Source organism: Neolamprologus brichardi, chromosome 7 (genome assembly GCF_056152115.1).
Source record: "Neolamprologus brichardi isolate AB-2024 chromosome 7, ASM5615211v1, whole genome shotgun sequence".
NCBI lineage: Eukaryota > Metazoa > Chordata > Actinopteri > Cichliformes > Cichlidae > Neolamprologus > Neolamprologus brichardi.
Window position 1 is genome coordinate 9,318,710 of NC_142110.1, and position 17,442 is coordinate 9,336,151.

General features: G+C 41.2%; 1 protein-coding gene across 1 annotated transcript; it reads left to right on the top strand.

The window, feature by feature from the left end:
• The first annotated feature begins 1,067 nt into the window (after positions 1 to 1,067).
• Positions 1,068 to 16,851, top strand: LOC102796452 (lysine-specific demethylase RSBN1L-like). The gene is made up of 8 exons (XM_087843040.1): positions 1,068 to 1,580; positions 1,847 to 1,972; positions 2,369 to 3,042; positions 11,778 to 11,915; positions 12,047 to 12,189; positions 12,287 to 12,454; positions 12,749 to 12,860; positions 14,356 to 16,851. Exons 1-8 carry the CDS (start codon positions 1,097 to 1,099, stop codon positions 16,033 to 16,035), a joined length of 3,525 nt encoding a protein of 1,174 aa, XP_087699166.1. The 5' UTR covers positions 1,068 to 1,096; the 3' UTR covers positions 16,036 to 16,851.
• The last annotated feature ends 591 nt before the right edge of the window (positions 16,852 to 17,442 follow it).

Below are 17,442 nucleotides of genomic sequence, written 5' to 3' on the forward strand. Positions count from 1 at the left end.
AAGAAACAACAACAAAAACATTCATCTTTGTATGGTATAAGGACTGGACTGGAAATCGGAAAAAAAATGAAAAAGCAACCAATGTCCACAGAAAAACTTTGAAAGGCTCTTTTTTTCATAATGGTTATTTTATGGGTTTCACACTGAGATGACAGCTGAGTAAATTTCGTTGTATCCGTTTTATTTTGCATGCACTGACACTAAAGTGTTTATTAATAGTAATAGTAGTGGTAGTAGTAGTTGTCAGGGTCATTGTAGTTTTGTAATTTCTAATTAGTCTTTATTTTATTTCATTTGGACTTTTTGCTTTTAATTGAGGTCATTTCATTTTCATATTGGGTTTCCTTGTTTCAGTTCAGTTTTTATGTTTTGAAAATGTTTATTTTAGTTTCTATTACTTTCTCAAGTCTCCATTAATTATTATTGTATATTGAGCACAGATAACAACAAAGTAACAAACACTTAGGCTAAGGATTTTTTGATATTATTTTTAATGTTTTTTTAAGTTTGCAAAATTGTTTCAGTTAGTTTTAATTTTAAATAATTTTAAAAAATTTTTATTTATTTTTTCTCAAAGGGCTAGTATTTATATTTATTTTATCTATCTAAAAAGTAAAATTTTCACTCCTGGTTTTTAATTTACTTGTAGTTAGCTATATTGACCTTGGTAATAGTAGTAAGCCTGGGGAGCTATTGCTCCAGAACACTTTAAAAAATTACAATAAAATAATTTTTCTTGGCTCCTCGGATAGACTGGGGGCTGCTGCAATGTCCTCTGATAATAGGTAATTGAAAAATGACTGAATTCTTTCTTCGGTGGGATGAAGGTAGTTGCGACCCTTTCCACCCGTGTTGGAGGAGTAAAGCTGATAGTCCAGCCCAGCAAAGCAGAACACTGTGACATTATTAAGCCCATAAAGCCGCCTCTGTCAGCGGCCCTCCTCCACTCACTGCAGTGTTGTCCCGCAGCCCGTAAACACGCTACCGTCTGCTGCGCTCTCATCTCCTTCCGTCCTACGTAACCCGCTAAGCCCCGCCCCCGGCCTGTCTCTCACGCACCAGTTACGTCTGACCGTAAAAAATAGAAACTTCCAAGATGGCCGAGTCCGTGGACTCCATGCATTTCGCAGCAAACAGCAAAACAAATTCCCCTAAACCCCTGATAGCTAAGCGACCGCCGGAGAGTCGTCCGCAGTCTTCCAGCGACATTTTCCCACCGCCCCCAAAGAAGGTCCGGGTGGAGGAGAAGGGCCTGAAGCACAGGAAACTGAACGGAGAGGTGTGCGCAGGGGAAAAACACAACGGGAAGCAGAGTTGTGGGAGCCCAGCGAAATGGAGTTTCGGCCCGGCCAAGGCGAGCCACTCCACCGCCGCCGCAGTGCCCGCCACCCCTGTCCGGAAAATATTCAAAATCAGCAACTTCCTCGCGTCGCCCCACAAAGTAAAAAAAGCGAAAGAGAAGCGACACAAGGAGAAGAGCAGCGAAGCGCAGCAGAGCCCGGGCGCTGCTGTGGAGAGAGTGAGCCCAGCTAGCTGCCATACAAAGCCCGAGAACGGCGACGTGAAAATGCTACAGAGAGGTAGGAGAGCCCAGCCGGGCTGCCCTGTTTGAACCGCGCTCACACACTTTATGGGCAAATTAAAACCCACCCGCGAAGCAGTACTGGTCATAAAAACACATTTTAGACATTATTACATAATTTACTGTAGCTCGGGCCCAGTGTTTATTGGGCCCAGATGGTGATATATAAACACACACGTGGAGCTGTTTGTCCGTCACTTATGTCTCCCAGCATGGATGCAGCAGCATTTCACCTCGCTGTCCTCTCTCGTTTTCCCTCCTCAGATCACCAGGTGAAGGAGAAAGACAGGGAGAAGAAGAAGGAAAAGAATAAAGAGTGGAAAAATCACAAACTGCCACCTGTCCACGAGATTACCAGAGAAAACGGAGAAGTGGTTTCTCCGCAGAAAGGTAGGAATAAAATCCAGCATTGGGCAGTGGAGCTGAAAGTGAGAAACTACAGCACTGATTGTTTTTTGGGGGGATAATTTCAAGTTATTTCAAGCCCTTAAACGTGTTTTGTATTTCAAATGTAAAAGCAGGTGGCTTCTATGTGACTAAATGCATTATTTTAGATATTATGACAGAATTTTGGAAGTGTTTTCAGTTTTAAAAGGAAGCAAATGTCATAAATTCAATGTAGAAACATGGAAATATAACACAGTAGAGCAAATGAACTCACCTTTGAAGAGTTGCCAAAAGATCAGCTGTTTCAAAGTAAACTTTACTCGTAATATTAGTTTAGCTAGAGATTACAGGCTGCAAAAGCTGCTTGTCATTTTAAACACGATCTTGTCTGTATGACAGAGTCTAAGGAGAAGCCCAAGGCTGGTTCGGAGGAAGACCTTCTTCTGAAGAAGCTCAAGAAGAAGAAGAAAAAGAAGCACAAAGATGGCGAGCGGACGAAGGAGAGGCAAGGCAGACCCAAAATGTACCACCGCTCGTGCCAGACTGTGTGTTCAGGGGTGTCCCTGGGTCTGCCGGAGTTGCTCAATCAGATTAACGTGAACAGCGACAGCAGCAGTCTCAACCACAGTGCCGCACAACACCACCAGGATGCTGCTGTTTCTGCGGCTACCTCCACCTCCATCTCCTCCATGGTCAGAGAGAGGCTCAGCTACAGCTCCCCGCTGCACTGCAACCCGGCCCCGGGCACGGCTGGCCTGGAGTTCAGACGTCTGATTCACATCGAGCAGCAGGCCAACGGAGGTGCGTCTGTGGTGCATGCCTACAACGAGGAGCTGGCCTGCCTTTCTCCGGCAGAGATGCAGCGCTTCGCCGATGAATTTGTGACCCTGTCGTTCAGCGATGACAAGGCCCAGGCAGCGTGTTTCGTGATGGGAATCATCCACGGAGCGGCGTCCTACCTCCCAGACTTCCTGGACTACTTCTCCTACAAGTTCCCCAACGCACCAGTGAAAATGGAGGTGCTCGGGAAGAAGGACATAGAGACGACCACCATGGTCAACTTCCATACTCAGGTGAGAATGAGTTTTGGTTTTTAATTTTATTTCTGTGCTGGAAAGCATGAAAAGGAGAGGATACTCAAGTGTCTGCTTTGATACTGTAAAGTGTCACTTTGTAGTCTGGAGGCGTGAGCAGCTCAGGCTCAAACAGTGACAGGCTGAAACACCACTTCAACAGTCTTTGTCCGCACTGTTACTGGGTAGAGCTTTTCGGGACTCGTGCTGTCAGAGTGTTTCTGTCTTCAAGTGGTCTAACTGAGCTGTGAGCACGAATGGGGTGTGTCTTGAAAACCTCTTCAAGGGCACCTTCAGGTGGATTCACACCTTTAGTTCAGGTGCTTGAAAACAACAGGAAAAAAAGGTTATAGCAGTGTTTCAGATACTTATATTTTTCCTGAGGTGTCAGGTAAACACAACTCTTAGCTTTTGCTTTCTTCTGGCCGAATTTCAGCAGATCATAGGTCATGTTGTTATCAGTTTACTTAGCAGGTTTCCTTTTGGTTTTGTTCTAGATTCCTTTTTACTCAGAGGATTCAAAATTGACAAGATGTAAACAGATCAGACATTTTTTGCACAGCATTTGTTGTGAATCAGACACTTAAGCATTTTCTACAGTCAGTCAAAAAAAAAAAGTTTCTTACATGAAGTGTTAAACTTGTAAGTTGCATCACTTTGCATAAGAAGTGTCCACCTACCCATGGCCAGAATTTCATGGTAGCAACAACAAGATTGGATGGAAACATAAATGAGGTCAGCTGAGCTTTTGCCTGGTGGATGTAGTCAATAGAAAGAAAATACTTCCTATAAGAAATAACTCAAAACAGTGTTTGCTCAGGTAGGCGATTTCCATTTCGTTATATCAAAGGCAGATATCTCCAAATACATCTCCAAGCACTACAGACCAGAGCAAAAAATATGTGTAATTTTCGGCATGAATTGCTCCTTTAAAACATGGTCCATGCATTAGAATAAATTAACTCTTAATTTGAGTTTCGGGTGTCTGAAGAAGTGCCAGGACCTAACTTTTCATTTTATCAGTAATCGGTCTGCATCTGTTTTTACTGACAGTGTCTTAGTGAAGAAATCATGAGATAAAGGACATCCAGCTCATATTCAGCCATCAGTTTAACATGCTCGCAGAATTTTGTGGAATCAATTTAGGTCAAGAAAAATAAAAATTATTCATGCCAGAGACCCCTCGCTGGGAAGAAAATTATTCCAAGGGCTCTCTCTCCTTCGCTCTCGCTTTCTCAATTGGACTGATATTCCAAGTGCTTTGTAATCAGATATTGCTTCTGCTTGTCTGGCATCACGACTTTAACATAAGGCAGATGGTGCATTTCATCCTGTTGCTAGACTCACTAAAACCAAACTTTGTGCAACTGTCAGCAGATTTTCCCGATTTATCTCCTTTGGGATTAATGTTGCTTTATGATATGGATCCTGGAACAGAGTTATCACACAGTATTGTGCAAAAATATTGAGCCAGCCCCCACTTCTTTGTATTTTGCTTTAAAGGAGCCAGATTTTCTTGTAATCTTTAAAGTGGTCTTGAGCAATAGTTCTCCATGGTTTCCGAAGGTCTTTTTAGTTGAATCAAATGAGAAATTTTCTCAAATTTTGAAATGTCAAAGATAACACAGTTTGACAGGTGTAAAATCGTATTTTTGGAACAATGTGATTCCCAAAGCTGAAAACTTTGGAGAAAAGCCTCTGAGGTATGCCAGACTTTTGGCTCATATGTATGGAGGAGGCGAGATGTACAAAACGAGTATCTACAGCCATCTATAATACACGGTGGAGGCTTTGTCATGGTGTTGGGGATCTTGTAAACATAAACCTTTGAATGCAGAAAAGTACCTTGAGATTTTGATCCACTCTGCAATACCATCTGGAAAGCCTCAGATTGCCAAGGCTTCATTTTTCAGCATGACAGTAATCCAAAACTCACTGCCAGTGCAGAAAAAGCATACATGGGATAGCAAAACACACACAATGAGCCATGGATTGGCCTCCCCAGAGTCCAGACCTCAATTGGAGCAGTTTGGGATTATCAGCAAACTCTGTTTTTGCCAGATATACTGTATTTCCATGCTTTTAGATGTTTTTAACAAATTGCTGCACCTGCGATGTAGCTTTATATTTTGGATTTATTTATATAATTATTCATTCATCCATTCATGTTTTCAATTCAGTTTATTTCAAGTTTGTTTCCACTGCGGGTTCTCCGCTGAGCTTTTATTAGTTCAGTGCTAGTTTAGGCACGATGTAAAAAGTTCAGAAGGGTGCACAACACAAACACACCACCAGCTGGCTCTCAGCCATGCAGACACGCCAGCCTCAGTAAATATATGCACAGACATCTCCTGATGCTAATCGTTTTGACAAATTTGACCAAATTAACAAAGAATAGAGATAAAAACACCTTTGGTATGTTTTTATTTTAAATTTGTATGCAAATAATGTTATCTGAAGCACCAAAATGATAGCTACCTAAGCTAAAAACTAGTTTTCAGACCCAAAGAACCAATCTAGTGACTGAAGAAAGCTAAATCATGTATTTAAGTTGACAGTTATGTGAAAATTGTATGCAGAAAAAAACCTTTTTCACTCTAACATGGGTTTTATTCATCAGAAATCAGTCAAAAAATCCTCAAACAAAGAAACCGAGTAAAAGAGGAGAGAATACATTGTTTATAATATTATGGCAAAAAAAAAAGATATAAGATATGTGTCTGTAAGTGACATGTGCAACAATGTAGCCCAGAAACAAATTACAAACATGAAAGTTCACAGTAGAGTAAGAAAACACAGAGCAACTAATAAAAATGCAAGCATGCAGCATTAAATATAACACACATCAGCGTAAAGTTAATGGTCACAGATCTGGTTCTTCTTTAGCCATCATTTAAGATGGGTTTAGACTTTCTAAATGTCTTAAATCTCTAAAGGATACATATTACTGACAGTAAATTGATACATGTTATATTACCTCAGTGGTGTCAGTTGTAAAACTGTTGAAACTGTGCAACAATGTATTGTGGGCACTTTTGTCCTCCAGCCTTTATTTTGGTATTGCAGTAATTTGTGAAATTAATAAAACAGAGAAAATTATAGCTTAAGAAATATAATAGTAATGAAATGCCTCTGATTTCAGAACTTTGATAGCGTGATTAGAGAAAAATGTAAGTGGTTTGATAAGAGGCAGATGCCCGAGGCCAGGAGGTTATACAATATGGTGAAGCCAATCTCTAAACCTGCTTACCAGCTCTTAACAGTGCTGCTCAGATTTACTTTAATTTTTTTTATGCATTTGTCCATCGTTGTTAAACCAAAATGATTCCATTGTGTTTGTTACTGCAAACACAAAGAAACTGTTTGTAAGCAGTGTACCTCCTGGTCCAAGCAATTTGTTAGTTTGGCTGCAGCCATGCAAATAAAACTGTGTCAGCATGTGTTTGTAATCCATTACCTGTGTTACACACATTAATGTCATTAATATAGAAGATAAAAAAGGTCTAAGAATTTGTCCTTGTGCAATACCTGCTTTAGTGTCTCAAGATGTAGGTTTAAGGCCCACTTTAAGCAGTAATAATTAAACCAGGTCACACACAGATCGCCTTCAAATGCTTTAAGATCTTGAATGATACTGTTTCTTACTATTTTACTACTCTCCCTTTTAGCCATAACAATTATTTAATTAGATTATTATCCTCTGAATGTGTCAGTAATTGTTGAGCTGCTACCTCTGTGGAAATTAGAAATGAAAATTGGAAATGAGAAGCTGTTTTCTCCCCCTGATTTGAAAACAGGAATAATGAGAGCTCTTTTCTAGTGAACTGTGTAGGTGATTTTTTTTCTTACATACTATTAAAAAATGCTTTCAGCTGACTATAATAGAATAGGAAGCCTTTATTGTCGTTGTATTCATGGCACAGTGAGATGGTGAAGCCCCCCTGAGTAAAGTGAGCGATGTACTCGCGGCCGTGTCGCTGTCAGACATGTCGGAGTTTCTCCAGAGACTAAGCTCACATGTGGGAGTAATGGATTGTAGTATTACACGTGTTTTATTGCACAGCTTGACTTGAGAGTGCTTTGTGTCACAGACCGAGTAGACATGGGTCTACAGTTCACACTTTAGGAATCCCTGTTTTAGATCACGGTTTATGATGTGACTTATTCTGGGTTCAAATCATTTTACATAGTTAACAAAGTGAAAAATGCATTAAAAAAATCTTTTAATAAAAGAAAAATGGGATACAGATTCTTGAAGGTTTTAGTGGACATGGTTTTGGCTGGTGAGAACATGTTTTAGGGGAACATTTGGTTTGTTTAGCTATTACACGTTCCCTCATTGCAAATCTTTGCACATTATGCTGAACATTTTTTTTAAACATTTAATTAGGGGTGGGCGATATAAACGATATAGGATAGAAACGATATAAATTTGGCTAACGATAGAGATTTTGACTATATCGCTCTATCGCGATAGCACATGTTGATGATGTCATCAAGCTGCACCTGTTTTGGTCGAAAGCATCGCAGCGGCTAAAACCATTATCATCTGCAAATTATGGCGGGCGACAGTCATAGCAAAGAGATGAAGCACTTTTGAAATATGGGGAAAACCAAAAACTGCGCTTCCTCCACTTCCGTAACATTGATTCATTAATGTTGAATTCTCTCGCAGCTGTTCTATTCCCATGTTGTTGCAGTATATTAATAACTAACCTCTTATTGTGGATGAACAATCTCAGTTGTTCTCCTGACTGAAGTTTGGCCCGTGTACAGTATCCTGCTATGCGATTGCATTTGTCCCTAACCACCAGAATCCCTCGCGCTAACTTTTATCGAGTGGAGAAAAAGTTGGCGTTCATCCTCCAGCTTCACTGTGCTAATGTTATGCTAACATAGCTGTGTCGCTAGCAATCACGTAGCACAACATTATATACCAGGTAGTCCAACTTCAGTAACCCTGCAAACGCCACTGCTGTTTAGTTTTCTGTCTTCATTTATGTTGGAAGTGGTAGCAGAGCTGTACGTTTGAATTAGTTTCAAAAATCTCTCAGAACATGGTATGAAATGTTTAGGTGTAAACTAGCGAGGTAACTTCCTGTTAACTTCTAACTCCGTTAAATTTAATAAATTCTGTTTTCATGGATGCCTGGATGTAAAACTTAATTGTTACACCCGATAAAGCAGCAACGCTGATGATTTAATTAAAGGTGAAAGAATTTAGACCGTTTTTAACTCTTAGTGTTCGTTTGACTTTGGGACCTGAAGTTGACGGCGTTTTGGACCCAGATTACTTCGCGAAGCTTTTCACTACGGCAGCCATAATGCTCTGACAATCCATCAAGCAGTGTGTCTTATCAAAGTTGTACTAAAACATTTTTTAACAGATTTCTGCACGCAGAAATCGGTTCGAGGTCAGTAAGCACAACCAGAATTCATACATAAGGCACACTCTGGATTTTTGAGAAAATTAAAGGATTTTTAGTGTGGAAAATACGTTATACAGAAGAAAAGAATATATCGTGATATATATCGTTACCGCACGTGCTTCAAATTATATCGCAATATGAATTTTAGGCCATATCGCCCAGCCCTACATTTAACACATTTACCTGTAAACGAATAAATACTCAAATCGTCTAACTCCTGTTCCCTCTGTTATCACATCTTCGCTTTGTGGTGTGATGCATGGAGATGTACTTCTAGAATATGCTGTTTTATGCATTTCCATTAATTTTCTGTGGTTGGTAAGACAACAGAGGAGAGATGACAGGAAATGGGTGAAAAGTTCTTTGCTGGTTACAAGCTAGGGTCATTTAGTTAATGGTTTGCACCTCGACATTGAAACCACAGGGCTGCGTTAATTGATTGTAATTTCTAACGCTGTTATTTAGCCCTTGCAGGATGTTTAACTGTCTTCCCCTTTGTGTAAACACCGTTTTTCCTGGTTAATGGCCATTTGGTGGTTAACTACACCTGTATGCAAGATTAGCTCCTGTGGAGTTAAAGACGTTGAATCTGTTTTATTATTTGACAGAAATCTATGCAGTGTCCTGCCATTTTTAACTGTCTGATAAGCAGAATGACTTTTATGGTTCAGTGAATAATATTCCAATTAATAAAATAACTTTAAATAATTAATTTATCACCATGCAGCTGATTTCTCTTCAGCTCTGGGTAAAAACTTTCTATGCATAACATAGACACATGCATTGCTGATCTTCTGGGATTTTCCAACAAAACCATCTTTAGGGTTTAGAAGGTTCTTGGCACATTTTGGTCTCCTTAGTAGTAACTAAGCATTTTTTTTTAATTCCACAGCTTACCCGAGTATTGTTACTGACAATGTCCAAGCCTTTATGACCACAGTGTACCCATCTGATGCCTGAACATTACAATGGATTCACTGTACTCAAATAGCCTCCATGGATCTTAATCCAGCAGAGCACCTTTGGGAAATGCAGCCAATAAACCTGCAGCAGCTGTGTGATGCTATCTTATCAATATGGACCAAAATCTGATGAATGTTTCCAGCCCCTTGTTCCAAAACCTAAATCAGTTCTGAAGCCAAAATGAGGTCCAATCTGGTGCTAGTGAGGTGTACCTATTAAAGTGGCCAATGAGTGCATTTCTAGTGTCCGTAAGTATTACAGGAGTTATCAATAATAATGAAATACAGCAGGAAAATAAATCCACTAACAAAGAACAGCATCAAATGCAGAAAAAAAGATTGTTTGTTCCAAAAATCATGTAGAGAAAAACCCAGAAAGCGCTGACTTTGTTGTGACAGAACAAATTACATTTTGGTTAAAAAAATCCCCCCTACAATAGAAAATTAGTGCTATCGCTGTTTGGCTGTCTCAAAGAACAGAACTTAAACTCTTTGTGTGAAAAGTGTGCTGGGAGATTACCTGTACTATCTCTGTGTAATGTATTTATCATATAAACATCCTCTGTTTATGGTCTGTTGACATATTCTGACATATGTTTACTAAATAAACAAATCTTCTGCTCTAAAATTTCCACCAAGATAAATCCAGTTGAATCTTTTGTTAATGCAATGTTAATGTTATCATTAAAACCTTATCACTACAAACCCTTAATGATTAGTTAGGGGTTAAAAGTAGAAGTACTTGCGGTACATTACGATGCAGGAAGGAAACAAACAGCCTTGTGGCAGATTGTGACAAATGATAAAGCTTTATGAAGTGCTGTACGTCATCATGTCTGTGCCATGCATTTTTCTTTGTGTTACAGATTTTTAAGTCTTCAGTCTGCCAGACTGTTTGTCCTCTTAATACTGTTTGTCTTCTTAATGAGGGCTTTATTAAGGGCAGGTGAAGTGGAAGGGTTCCTCCATTTATGTTACGAATGCATAGACTGTGTTAGCCTCAGCTGCTAGATGAACATGCCTATAAAAGGTGTATATAATGTTTTAAAAGTAGCTGCCACTATTAGTCGACTAGTCACGTTTACGTCGACTGTCAAAATCGTCGACAACTAATTTAATAGTCGACGCGTCGTTTGAAGCTTTGCAAGATCCCAAAAGACGCAGGAATAAGTAGTAGGATTTAAGAGTGTAATAACGGACTGAAACAGAAGATGGCAGCACTGCATGTACAAGGATGCCAGCTGCCGTTAAACCCCGAAGTAGAAGAAGCGGTGTCCTGTATCGTAGCTGTGTCTAAATTCAGGAACCGCATCCTCCTGTGCCCGCATTAGTAGGCCAATTACTTTACAGTGACACTACGAAGAATGTCCAAATTCGAAGACTCCAGAAAATATGCCCTTCGTTTGCCCAGATTTGAAGGAGGGGTCGGGTGTATACTTCGTGGCCCAACTTATCCCAGAATTCATAGCGTGGCCCTGCTCAGTTTCCAACAATGGCGGCAGCTAGTTAGTTTTAATATTACTCTTATTATTCTTTCTGGGTCACAAAATAAACATTTAACATATTTATGGACGAGAATGTAGCTGTGTAAACCTCAAATATCTGCTCAGTTTATCAAGACACCACATATTTTCAAAAGCGCTGCGACGTTTTCGGAGACGTCTGTTACCCACTAGCTCGATAGCTAGCCGGGGGCAAGGCTCACTAGACCCGATGGGCAAATCGTTTTCAAACCACCGCCATCTTTCGCTACTCAGGTTAAACATGATATGGAAGTCACTAGATAAGTTAAAAATCTTATTGTTTGGCTTTTTTCAGTATTTTATTTGTTCCTGAGTAAATCGGTTTGGCTGAGATTAAAGTTATAGTTTTCACACAGCTGAATAAACGTCAAGCAGACAGCTGATTATCAGAAGTGTGAGATGCTCGAGAATATACTCCGGTGTCCTGTTATATTTTAGATAGCAAGGAGCAGACGGCTGAGTTTATTAAACTTCACCAAAACAATCTGTAAATTTCATTAAAATGTAATAAACTATCATCTTGCCTTTATTTTTAGTTAGCACATATCTTAAACACTTAAAGCTGTAAGCTAATGATAGTTATATAAGAGCAGATGCATGCTGGTGCAATAAGCTGTACGTTTTATGTCCAATGGATGCATGATCTGATTAGTCGACTAATCGCAAAAATAATTGGTGACTAGTCGACTATCAAAATAATCATTTGGGGCAGCCCTACTTAAAAGCATCTTGTGCAGCAGTAAAACAGCATGTCAGGTTAACATTTAGATTTATTATTACCTGCTGGGTCTAATCTGTGTCCTCTACGGCGCCTCCTGCAGGTGAAGCGGACCTATTCCCAGGGAACATACCGAGCTGGGGCCATGCGGCAGGTCAGTCTGGTCGGAGCTGTGGATGAAGAGGTCGGAGACTACTTTCCCGAGTTCATCAGCATGTTAGAGAAGTCTCCTTTCCTGGAGGTTTGTTTGCTTGCGTCTGTATTTGTGCACACCTCTGGAGTCAGTGGCGTGTCAACATCTGTTTAACTTCTGCCTGTGAAGTGCTGCGAGGTGTTATGTAACCCAACGTTTCTCGTCCTGTGTTTGTGCAGCGGACCCTGCCCTGGGGAACTTTCTCCAGTCTGCGGCTGCAAAGCCCCACAGAGAGTGACGACGGCCCCATCATGTGGGTCAGACCTGGAGAACAGATGATACCTATGGCAGACATGCCAAAATCACCTTTCAAAAGGAAAAGGTGTGTTCGCCCTGTCTTTAAAGCAGCTGCATTTATCTTTTAGGGGTACCTGCACATCTCGAATTTGTTGTGACTCTTGTAAATAAATGTATTTCAGGTCCACCAATGAGATAAAGAACCTGCAGTACCTTCCTAGAACCAGTGAGCCCAGAGAGATGCTGTTTGAGGACCGGACGAGAGCTCACGCTGACCACATCGGTCAGGGCTTTGAGAGGCAAACTACTGCAGCTGTCGGTGTGCTGAAGGCTGTGCGCTGTGGAGAGGAGTGAGTTCAAAGTGACATCTTCTTATGTTTTTAAGCTTATCACTTAAACATCTGTATAAGAACTATTAAATATTGGAGTAACAGAGATGGTTACAAATTTTATGAAGGTAAAACGGCAGCAGTCAAGACAGGCAATGTAAAATACTGACATTTACAGTCAAGGTCAGCTTATTATTGATGTGCTGTTAATTCCAAATATCATGATATTATATAATAATATGTCTACAGTAGCTTTTGGGTCTTTTTCTTTGCTGATTAGAGATTGATGACAAACGTTGTGTGTATTCTTTACAGCAGCGACACTCCTGAGCGGATCACCAAAGACGTTGTGTGTTTCCACGCAGGAGATTTTCCAGATGTGGTTATGAGGCTGCAGCTGGATCTCCACGAACCCCCGCTCTCTCAGGTGGGCCGGCGTTTTTAACAGTGTCTAGGGGTACATGCCAGATATAAATAAATTTTTTTTTTGTCTCTCAGGTCACGCCTTCTTTAAAAAGTGTGCAAATATAAATTTTAAAATGATAAAAAATAATAATTAATAGATTGCCTATATTTGCAGCCCATATCTTTCAACACACTGTATAGCTCATAAAATCAGCAGCAGTAATTTAAAAGGTCGGATAAATACAGAGTGCACCACCTGTTCTGCACTGAACAGCAGTCAGACTTGGTTGTTGGCTATAAAACACATATGCTGGCTTTTTGGAATATCCCCAATTTTTCCCTCCCCGGGGCAACTGTAGATGTTTTAATTTGCTATTTCAGTGGTCTTCCTCTGGGAGAATTTAACTCCATAAATGATTAACCTGTAAAACACAATTCAGATCTTGCACTAATGGACACTGAGCATCAATAAGTCTCACCCACAGTGGAGGGGAAACAGTTCATAGCTCTCTGTTGGCTTTTTATTGTGTGACGGTGCCTCTTTGTCAGCTGTCTGCTAAAAAAAAAACACTGAAAATGACAAAAAGCTTTCTGTCAGATGGGATGCATTACTCAAAATTATAGAACCTAAAACTAGGCTTTTATAAGCTGCCAAACTTAAAAAACAAAAGTGTGGAGGTGACTAAAGTGGATACTGCTGATAAGACACTCACTATGCCCATGAGTGTCACTCTAAAGCTAAAAATTAACTTAAATTAACAGAAAACTAACACTGACAGGGTGCTAAACTTAGCTCTGGCATTGTGAATCTTAAATATTGAGCTGCTGGCGTGTATTTTGTTGGCGTTACAGCCTTCAGTTGCACCTTGTGGAGTCTAATGTTTTCCTCTTCTGCATATGACATGTCTGCTCTGGCAATTGGCAGATGAAAGACAGGGTGTTGTTCTTCTCTCCACCTTTTAACTGTTTGGCAACTAGACCAAAAATTGTATCAGTGATCGTTCACCCAAATAAGTTCATAGCAAGTTGTTTGTTCATTGAGAAGCTCTCATGATTTGCTTCAGTTGACCAAATTAACAGCAAAACAAATCAATGAGTTTGCTTCATTTTTAGATAACAAGCTCTTCCAAAATTCCGGTTCCTGAAAATGGGATATGTGAGGTGGGACTAACTCACCTCACCCCTGTGCACACCAGCAGAACTGTTCGTGAATATATTTGCGCACTCTGGTTGTTGAGACCATATTTAAAACCCTAACACTTCATTTGTAAGTGAAAATTGAAGAGTGTGTTTCTAATCATGCTGTTTCTCCTTGTTGTGTTAAAAGCAAATGTATTCTAATATATTTGTTATGACTGCATTAAAAACTGTTGGGGGTTTTCTTAAAAAACCTTCACAAAGAGTGCCTAATGCTGCTTTAAGTGTAAGAAAACACAGATCTGCTATCACCGCAGGCATGTTTTCACTCTCTCTGAGGGGTTGTTGAATGTCATGTGCTCCTGTCCTTGTCTCTACAGTGTGTGCAGTGGATCGATGACGCCAAGCTGAACCAGCTCAGGAGGGAGGGGATCCGATACGCCCGTATCCAACTCTACCACAATGACATCTACTTCATCCCCAGAGGAGTTGTCCACCAATTCAAGACGGTGTCTGCTGTCTGTAGTCTGGCCTGGCATATCCGACTTAAACAGTATCACCAACATGAAGGGAAGGAGGAGGAGGAGGTTAAGGAAGAGGAGACATGTTCACCAAGAGAAGTAACATGTTATATTAAGAAAGAGGAGGAAGAGGAGGAGGTAGAAGCGACTGAGTGTGACCTTGCTGTAAAGGCAGTGACGAAGCTGGAGGATGAGGAGGACACGGGGAAATGGGAGGGGGCACCCCCAGGCACTCCGACACAGATTTTCAATGAGGAAGAGCGAGAGAACAGAGCTGACGTGAAGGAGTTGTCAGCGGCACTGTCACTACCTTTGGTCAAGAAAGAAAGAGATGAATCTGCACTCAGTCCCACACTAATGGAACCTCAAGCTGAGGAAGATGTAAAAGAGGAAGGCAAAGGAGCTGCAGACACCTGTCAGACACTGCAGATGGACCACGAGGAGGGCAACAGAGCGGATAGTGCCCCTTCAAAGCCATCACAGCAGATTAGGAAGGAAAGTGATGTGGAAGAAGAGAGGCAGCACAAAACATCAGGACAGGGCCTGAAAGAGAAAAGTAAAGAGAGTATACTGAGCACTTATAACGCACCCCAAATCAAAAAGGACAAAGATAAAGGCAGAAGAGAGAAGGATGAAAAGGAGAGGGCGAAAGAGAAGGAGAGGAAGGAAAAGGACAGGAGTAAAGAGAAGGAAAAGGATAAAAAAGACAGGGGGAAAGACAGAGAGCGAGAGAAGGACCGGGTGAGAGAGCAAGAGAAAGTTAAGACTGAGGGAGGACGAGAGGGTTGCACAACGACGCAGATACTGCCGCAGATGAAGAAAAAAGAGGAAGAGGAACGGACGAGAGAGGGCGGTAAAACCGCGCCAACCAACCCGTCAGCTCAGAGAGACGAGAAGTGGGCCAAGGAGTGGGACTCAAAAACGCAATCCCATGTCAAGAGAGAGAAGGAGCATGACAAGGACCGGGGAAGCACGCCCGCTGCGGCTCACCCACGGCCAGACAGAGAGGAGGCTCGAGACTCCTGCACGCATAAACACAAGTCTTCCCATGGGAAGAAGGAGAAGAGTGGCCACAGGGAGGGCAAAGACAGCAGCGCGCTGGGAAAATGGGGGAGAGAAGACGGAAAAACTCACAAACCTGCGAACGTTCAAGTTAAGAAAGAAGTAAAGAAGGACAGAGATGTCAGCAGCAAAGAAGAGAAGAAGAAACCTGCTTCTGGTCCTGCCCAACTAGAACACAAACAACCACGGACACTTGTCACCTTTGACCTTTTTAAACCCATGGAGGCCCATCAAACTTTGGCTCTTTCCTTCACGGACAGTAGACCCAAGAGCCACCATCACAGTGACTCTCGAGGCTCCTCGTCTAAGCCTGCATCTGACAGTCGGACAGTTGCGCTCTGTAAAGGACCAAAAGTAAAGGACTCGGTGCCGGGCAAGCCCGGGTCAGCGCTACAGGATACAGCGCCACAGCAGCACTTATTAAAACAGCCCCTGAAAACACACACCCCCCAAACACAGAAAGACTTCTTAATATGAATGTCTAGATGTCTAGTCTGCTTTTCTTTTCCTTTTTTCTTTTCTTTTTTCTTTTTACTGTACAATTTGCGCCAAGGCTTTGGTAAAATATTTCAAAGTGCATCCTTACTTCAGATCCCACAAAAGTGAGCGAAAGCTGCTTTGACACTGCCAGACTTCCTGTGACGCAGTGAAACGAGGGTGCGCTCTGCAGGTATTTTAACAAGGTCTAAGAATGTAAGCTAAGTAGCTCACTTCACGTTTGTTAGCAGATGTACGTAGGCTTTATATAAAATGTTATGTGACCCCGTGTGTCAGTGCCTGTGCACTACTTAGCTTCGCTCTTAAAGCACCTATTTTAGGTACTGGTCTCGCCAGTCTGAAAACAACCATCCGTACTCCCCTGCTGTAAGAACGACCTTTGTTCAGTGTTTGAGACATCAAGGAGATCCCTGTGATCTCTCTCAAATCATCTGTTTATCGTTGCTCATGCCGATTTGGAGGTTTGTTATTTTTAAACCTTCATATCAGAGCAAGTAGTTGTTTTCAGACTGGACTGTTGGACTCACACAGGGCTGTAAATGATACTGTATGTACCAAAACTGTACAGTATAGATGTTATTAGCACCAATGTGAGAAAATGTATACAGAAATTGCATATATTTTTTGTAAGACAGGTTTTATTTTCCATAGAACTTATTTATATCATTTACTGTCTGTTTTTATTTGAAACCGATGTATGTGAAAATTCTGTTGTAAATACATTTTATTTCCTAAGAATTGGTAGTGTGATTTATACTCTGATCAGAACCTCTCAATAAATGGTTCAAAATGTTGACTTGGTCAACGTTAAAAGTCTCGCCTGTGTTTTGTATCAATGAGGTCACAGTCATTTGCCTTTCTGGCTGCTGGGTCAGGCATGCAAAGCAACAGTCAGGGCACAAGGCAGGTAAAGAAGAGCGTGGAGGCAGGGGTGGAGCAGAAGGATATTAAGATAGTAGTTAGACCTGTTATAATGGTTTGGAGATGGTTTTGTTACATAAAGTCAAGAGAAGAGGTGAAGATGCTTGTGTTTTCACTGGGAGTGACCAGGACAGGATTACAAATGAGTAGTTTGTGTGAGAGGGCAGGATGATAGGTATAGGATGAGATGGAGGCAGATGACCCCCTAAAGGAAGGGTCAAAAAGAAACCTCCGATTATGGCAGGATGTATTCTAAATATGCTGCGAGTGTGAACTCTAAGCCCCTCCCACCAGAGAAAAACAGTAAAAATAAGTCACTGCTTGCTTTTGGCTCCATGTTGAGCAAAACTTGACTGGATCCTAGAAGAGGTGGCACTGTGGTGTTGTTGTCCAGAAGGAATCCCAAATGTGGATAAATTGAAGGGTTACATCAGGAAAAATCTATGCCAAATCAAACACGAGAAT